At 40.9% G+C, this 7,203-nt stretch overlaps 1 protein-coding gene across 2 annotated transcripts; it reads right to left on the bottom strand.

Moving 5' to 3' along the window:
- Nucleotides 1-512: 512 nt before the first annotated feature.
- tcea1 (transcription elongation factor A (SII), 1) lies at nucleotides 513-6,310 on the bottom strand. 2 transcript variants are annotated; one of them, XM_035169950.2, is made up of 10 exons: nucleotides 5,853-6,310; nucleotides 4,895-4,957; nucleotides 4,685-4,790; nucleotides 3,783-3,885; nucleotides 3,491-3,636; nucleotides 3,312-3,368; nucleotides 2,902-3,056; nucleotides 2,228-2,374; nucleotides 1,836-1,907; nucleotides 513-927 (listed from the first exon to the last, which is right to left on the bottom strand). In XM_035169950.2, exons 1-10 carry the CDS (start codon nucleotides 5,925-5,927, stop codon nucleotides 919-921), a joined length of 933 nt encoding a protein of 310 aa, XP_035025841.1. In that variant the 5' UTR covers nucleotides 5,928-6,310; the 3' UTR covers nucleotides 513-918. The 2 variants fall into 2 exon arrangements, with proteins under 2 accessions (XP_035025841.1, XP_035025840.1); XM_035169949.2 differs by having other exon boundaries at nucleotides 3,491-3,639; nucleotides 5,853-6,307.
- Between the last annotated feature and the right edge of the window lie 893 nt (nucleotides 6,311-7,203).

The following is a 7,203-nucleotide window of genomic DNA, read 5'->3' as shown; positions in this document are numbered from 1 at the left end:
GAAGCAGCACAGCAGCTCAGGAGCAGAGTGGCTGCACCTGGCAATTAAAAAAACAACCTCCAGGAAAGGGAAACAATTGTGCGTCTTCCCTGGTTCAGCCAATGACATTATCCCGTCCCTAGACGGATTAATATGCATTCATCAGCATTCACTTTGATGTGATGAATATTCCACTGATAACAAATGTATCCTGACAGACACACATGAATTTGAGCAGCTATCTTTCTTAGGACACTGCATTGGCTCCCATTTTCAAACCAAAACGATCTCGCTGAACGTAATCATGAACAATTCTAAACCAAAACTTTAAACTAACCACAATCCACATCTTACCCCTAAATCCAGGGTTAAAGCATCAAACAGCAGTTTTAAAAAGTGAGGACCGCCAAGATGTCCTCACAAATATATATGTACAAGTACACACACATGTCCTCTCCAGTCCTGGATTACATTATGTGTAATGTCTAAGCTTCACATAGCCAGAAAAGACAGAAGGCACATGACACTGCAAATGAAAAGCACTTCTATTTAATCAAATGGATTACACTTTATTGGGAAATTAAATAAAACAATGCAATGTTGTGAGGGAAACACATAGTAAAATTGTTCAAAGTGTTAAAACTACATATAAAAAATGCAGATAAAAGAGAATGAGACAAGATTGATCGTATATATATCTGACGGTGAGAAACAACTAATAACAATAGCAAAAGACTTTTTGGGGGCATTGGGGGACTGACAATGAGCTCCAATCTATGATCAGGATATTTATTCAAACGGTAACTGCAGTGGCATCTTTGTATGGCACTTAATGTACCATGTGTCACAAAATACAAAGCTCCAATCTGTTGCAGAGAGACAGAACCTGGTCCAGGAATTTTGCTACTTGTCAGAGTGCTGAGGGCGAAGCCTGCAGATTCAGCAGAACTAAAACACAGAAAAAAAAGAAATTAGTGCACAGATACAAACTTTAAACAGCTTTTAGAAAACAGCATTCTGACAATAAAGGTTTTATGTAGGCAGGTTTTGGGAGCTAACAGCTAAGAAGCTGAAAGCTCGTGCAGAAGGAGAATCTGTGGAGGGAGCATTGCTTCTGCTGTGGCGCTACAACAACCAGACAAACATGAATTAAAGTTTGAGTTTGTCTCTAACAACTGAGCCACAGTAGATCGCTGACATTGCAGAGGATATTGAAAAACACTTAAGTCTTAGATGTCCAGTTTTTCCCTCTGGCCTTCCAATCAACAGATATAACAAAAACAGCCAGACTCGGCAATGTGACCTCCACCAAGGAGGTAGGTTTTCATTGCTGTTTGTCTGTTAGCAGGGTTACGCAAAAACTACAAAACTGATTTCATTGAAAATCAGTGGAAGGTTGACTTTGATTAAAGGGTGCTTTAATATTGTGAGATGGGGTGTTAACCTCAGTGGTGCTATACGAGCTCCTCTAATTGTGAGTGTGATTACTGCCAAGTTTGATATGACAGCACGACCAAAGGATTTGTTTGAGCAAGTTGTTTTTGTTAAAGAAAAGCATCATCATCATCATTACCATCTGACCTCGGCACCTTGCCAAAGAGAAGTGGTTCTAGCAGGTAAACCATCCATCCGCATTAGAGAGGGTGGTGTTTGATACGTGTTCAATAATGTAGAATGGCTCTCAAAGGATGCTATAAAAATTGAATTGCCCTTAATAGTAAAAAGGTTCCTCACCGTTGGGCTACATGATTCTGACAATGAAATAGTGAATCTCGTGTGTGTGTGTGTGTGTGTGTGTGTAAGTGAGTTAGATGATGGACTCCAACAGAGTTGACATGTTAACCGACACAACATACCTTCCATCGATTTCCGCAATCATTGCAGAAGACAAACGTGGTCATTGGCTCATCAGCACTGCGAGTTTGAACCTGGGAATGATATAAAAAAAATGCACAAACACTTAACATATATCGGCACCAATTCGCACATTACATGTTGAGTACTATGCAAATATTAATGTAATTGTAACTAAACAATGTACATGAAGTGGATTTACTTTATCTTTGACTGGTCTGACAAATGGTAAACCAGTTTTAACAAGGGGTGAAATAAATGATCCACCTCATTAACTTTGTGCAGATTTCTCAGAGTAGATGTTATTTCTTGTTCAACTTATTTCAGCAACCAACCAAAACACTCATAAGGGCGCCAACTACTGCCACAGTTAAAGCACAGGTGGTATCTTTACCTGTGTGTAGGTGCAGCACTTCCCCTTGCACTTGCCGCAGGTGAATAGATCGGTCTGAGTGCCTCCAGTTGTGGCCATCTGGTGCTCCCTGACAGCTTCTTTGGTCAAGTTCTTCCTCATTTCTTTCAGCTCGTCACTGGCCATATCCTACAGAGGAATGCCAGGTTAGGGTTGTGCTTTAAAATCAATAAAAAACTGTTACTGTTGAAACAGGAGATAAACAATCTGATGAACAATCTATGACATCACAGGGGAGAAAGACTGTGTTCCATATCTGTGATAATTAAAAGGTTCAGTGTGTAAGATTCAGGTGAAAGGGATCTTGAATATAAAATAATCCTAGTGATGTTTTCACTAGTGTGTTTCTTCTAAATTCTATGAATTGTTGTTTTCTTTACCCTAGAATGGGCCCTTTAGATTTAAATACTTTATATTTACATCATGAGCGGGTCCTCTCCACGGAGCCCGTCATGTTTTTTACAGTAGCCCAGACTGGACAAACTAAACACCTTTTGAGTTTTTATTACAACTGAAGGCTACCACAGGTTCTCTGTCATGTTTGGAAGGGGAGGATGAGGTGAGGGGTATTAAGCTGCAACATGCAGCTTCACCATTAGATGTCACTTAATTCTACACACTGAACCTTTAAGATTAAATCATCAACAGCAACTCACCTCAGCCGTCATCTTAGCCATCCGTTCAGGGGTTACACTCCCACATAACACAGTCCTCCTTAAATTAGGGTTTTTCATATCCTTGAGATTTGAGATCCGGCTCCGCACACGGCTTTTGTATTTCGGGTCTGTGTTCTTAAATTCTTGGAAGATGCGTGATAGCAGGTCAAGGAATTTAGTTTCAGCAATGTGTTACTTATGCTTTATCATTAAAAAAGAACAACACAAAACTACACTGATACATACAGCTTTTAGGTGAATCAGTGTTCAAATATTTAGCGTCTTATCTGGTTGACTGATCACCAGAACATTGACCTAAAGCAATTTTAGTAATTGATTGAGCATTTAAGTAATTAAATCAGTGGAAATTCTTAATGTTTTCACATTTTCTATTCAAAATAAAAGGATATATTCCTCGATCTGCGCTCCAAGTTCATCACAATCACCACCAATGGCAATATGATCATCTGTGAGAGGGCGGGAAAACAAAATGCAAAATATTGAGTTAGTCCAGCTGATAATTAAAAACCACAAAAACAGATATAATATGTTGAAAATGTATTGAACATAGGATAAAAAACAGGATTACCGCCAGTCTGCAGAGCATTGGCCAGCAGCCCTCTGCACTTGACCCTGATAGAATCAGAGGTGTTGGGGGCACGAGGAAAGGTGTTGATTAACGTGTTGGATGAGACTTCGGTGGTTTCGCTCTTGCTGCTGGAGTTACTGCAGGAGCTGCTACAGGAGCAATAAGAAAAGTTCATTAGGTTACTAAAGCGTACCACATTTAAAAAAAAAAGGACATGTTAATAAAGTGTAATACAAATACAGTCCATAGACAACTGTAAATGGCAAACTGATGTACGAGCAGTTCTTGTTACCTCTCCTCTTTTGCCTCTGGGCTTCCCTGCGAGGGAGAAACAACAGGTGTCGTTTGCTCTTTCCTCTTGTCATCTGAAGGTTTGTCTCCACCTCCAGGCTCATCTAGCATTCAGGTGATAAAAGAAAACATACAAGTGAGGAGAACATCCAAGGGAGAGTGATACAGGCGAAGACAATATTAAAGTTAGTAAAATCAATACTTATATACATAACAATACAGCCTTATAGCTCTGCAGTAAGAAAAAATAGGAGAGAAGTGTCAAATTGGAACTTGTTTAACAAGATAATGTTTCAGCTTTTGGACCTAAATTGATGAATTTGTGGAAACTAGAAATTGTAGAAACTAATGTGTAACGTGGAAATTATGCAGCAATGAGTCCCTCGTAGGAACTGAACCAGGTACACTATATCTAAAGTACTTAGCTACCAACATTTCAATGCTCAATAAAACTGGAGAAACTGTATTTAACTCTAACATGAACATAATAGTAGATAACATGCACATTTCATAAAAGCAGCAAAATAACACTGAAGAAGCAAAGTGGCTCGCCAGTATCACAAGCAATCAGTTTTTTTTAAATCCGGTTTTCTCTGGCTGATGTTTGCTATCTGTGTGCATGCTTCACTGAAGCTGCTGTTCATTTGTTTTTGCTGCTTAACAGCTCACTTACTCTCAATGTCGTGAGTACGAGACAACAACTTAAGAAACTCCAGAAGGATATTTTTGACAGCAGGTGTACACAGACTATTAACACATGTTCAGATTTGGTTTGGACTTTACAGAGCTGATATTAATCCTTAACAAAAAGAGGTTTGATTGGCTCTGATAGACTCATGTAGAAGAACATGGAACATGAAATATATATAATTCAGAAACATTACACATAAGAAAGCAAATTACCCAAAAGCTTCTTCCACGATTTGATCAGGGACTTCGCTAGGGATGTCACCTCATCGTCTGTGCTCTGCTTGCGGATGGCGTTAACGGACATCCCGATTCGGGTAGACTGTGGAAAGACATTGGGGGGAAAAGACATGACGTTAGAGCTTCGGGGTTTGAAGGCTGCGCCGATTCGATTACAAGTCTCAAGAGACAAACGAGCAAAATCACCTGCAGCAGCTCGAGAGTCATGGGGATACTGCGCAGCTCCTTCAGAAGGTCCAAAGCACCGGCCTGCGGAGGGGAGGACACAGAGTTTAGATACAGTCTGACCCTTCTCACCAGCAACATTTCATGAATATGTCAACACGGGCAAATCACACAGATCCTGCTTCCGTTCTACAAGAGTTACATTTGATTTATTAATATCTCAGAACAACAATATATCTGCAAGTGAAACCAATTTAGACAGTTTGCAGCTCAACTGATAATTCATCAAGCCTCAGAAGGGAAAGAAAAACGTGATGACTTGCTCTGACGTTAAATCAAATGATGTAACTTAAGGTTTTTAAAGAGTTGGCGGGACATAGTGAGATATTTACATATGTCACTTGGGGATCCATGAAACTGATAAAGTCTTTATATACAATGTTTTTACATTTTAACGATGCTCGAGAGGATGAGCGGCAGATTAATAGATATCGGACAGGATCGTTACCTGCAGAGCCATTATTGTCGTTACACCACTTGAGGTGTGACACAGTTCCCACACCCACAACAGTTTATTTACTAAATACTCAGCAGCTTCCAAAACATAACTTAAACCTGAAAAGATAAATGTTCATGTCAATACTTCTTATCTTCAAATGACCGCATCCAAGCCAAGCTAGCGAGAACCAGTGAGCTGCTATGTGGCTAACTGCTAGCAACACAGTGGTGCCGCTAACATAAACAGACCTGAGAGCTAGCAGTTAGCGGCTAACCTTAGCAATGGCTACTGGGTGCTGCTTATTGTTGGAAACAGTTCGCATGTGAGGGGGGATAAAGCGGGGTTGGAAGGGACACGCCGGTGCGGAGCAAGCTGCGGGGTCAGCTAGCTCAACAGGCGGCAGTAAACCGCATCACAGCCCGTTAGCGCCCAGACGTTAGCCTCGCCGCGGCTGTGCAGGTAAACATTCATTCTTCTCACCCCGTTCTTCTTCTGCGCCATTTTATCCATCTTCTTCGCGATTCTGATGATCTCCTCTTCCTCCTTCTTGCCCATGTTGGCGGTTCCGATGGAGGCGCCCAAAAGAAAAAGAACCAGGGAGCGAGCGGGGTGGGAGAAAGACGGTCCGCGACAAAAGAGCACGGCGCTGGGGGAGAAGGCGGCGGAGGCGTCTGCCAGGCGGACCGGGGACCGCACTGAGCCGCCGCTGTGTAGCAGACCGCACCAGTCGATGCAGGAGCAGTCCAGGCAGAGTCAATCGAGGCGGAAAGCTCGATTCCTGTGGGAAATGTCTGATCAGAAAACAGTTGATCACTCAGGACCTGAGATCAGAGAAGAGGACACGTGGTTTTTATATAAGCACGTAGAAAACACTACTCTGTGTTTCGTTCTCCAGGAACCAGCTTGTTCCCCTGCCACCAAAAACAAAGCCTGAGTTATAGCAATACCACTTCCTGTCGTCAGATGCTGCCCGAGTGCCACCTGCATCTCTGCCTGGATCACAACGTGCTTCTCAGACGAAGACACGTGGGTCTCGGTTTCCACGTTGTTAACCTTGGAAAGTTGTAAATAGGAAAGGATTTAAACGATCTGTTGATTAATGGGACACATCCGTGAGCTATTTTAATGATTGATTAAAAGTTTAACCCATGTTGAAGCAAAAGATGTGATTAGTCAATTGACAGACAATAAGTCAGCAGCTATTTTTGGGGTTTCAGGCGTCTCATACAAAAATAAGAATTATTATTTCATATTTTTGGTCTAACTAGCAATATCAAGACTCAACTTTCTTTAACCCTTTGAATTTCATCATTCAGTATTTCAGGTATTCCCAAATTACAAGTTATTTAGAAACGGGCCGAGAAAAATAATGAATTAAAATAGATGTTTTGGTTATAGTCACAAACACAACGACTGAAAACGGCAGAGGTCAGCAAATCCCAGAATATCACAACATAGGCTTCACCTGGGATCACTATTCACATTCAGCCACAGTTAACAAGAAAGGGAAACTGACAAAAGGCTAAATATAATTCAAATAAAACAGGAAATAAAAAGAAATACAATTTTGATGGATCAGATCATAACAAGTAGCAAGTGCATCTTTTTTTTAATTTAAAGGGATCTCAACCCAAAACGTTGATTTATGTTTTTGCTGGAGCACTGATAGTGTTTGCACTCATTTGGATCTGCAGCTGTTTTAACTCCTGTAAATAATTTGTGAGTATTGGTTTGATTAATTCTGCAATTTATGTATTATTCAGTGTAATTAACATTCAGGGAAAGAGCTTATGTCTTGTTCAGGGAGCCTTTGGTGGCCTTTCGATGTAGG

Source organism: Hippoglossus stenolepis, chromosome 11 (genome assembly GCF_022539355.2).
Source record: "Hippoglossus stenolepis isolate QCI-W04-F060 chromosome 11, HSTE1.2, whole genome shotgun sequence".
NCBI classification, from domain to species: Eukaryota; Metazoa; Chordata; class Actinopteri; order Pleuronectiformes; family Pleuronectidae; genus Hippoglossus; species Hippoglossus stenolepis.
This window is presented reverse-complemented; position numbering and strand designations above follow the sequence as displayed.

Bases quoted from the DNA above. Each gene is read 5' to 3' on its own strand.
- tcea1 (XM_035169949.2), bottom strand. From the start codon at position 5,927: ATGGGCAAGAAGGAGGAAGAGGAGATCATCAGAATCGCGAAGAAGATG. The intron at 4,958-5,852 runs GTGAGAAGAATG...TCCCCTCCGCAG, and splicing joins TGGCGCAGAAGAAGAACGGG to GCCGGTGCTTTGGACCTTCT. The intron at 1,908-2,227 runs GTAAAGATACCA...TATCATTCCCAG, and splicing joins AGTGCTGCACCTACACACAG to GTTCAAACTCGCAGTGCTGA.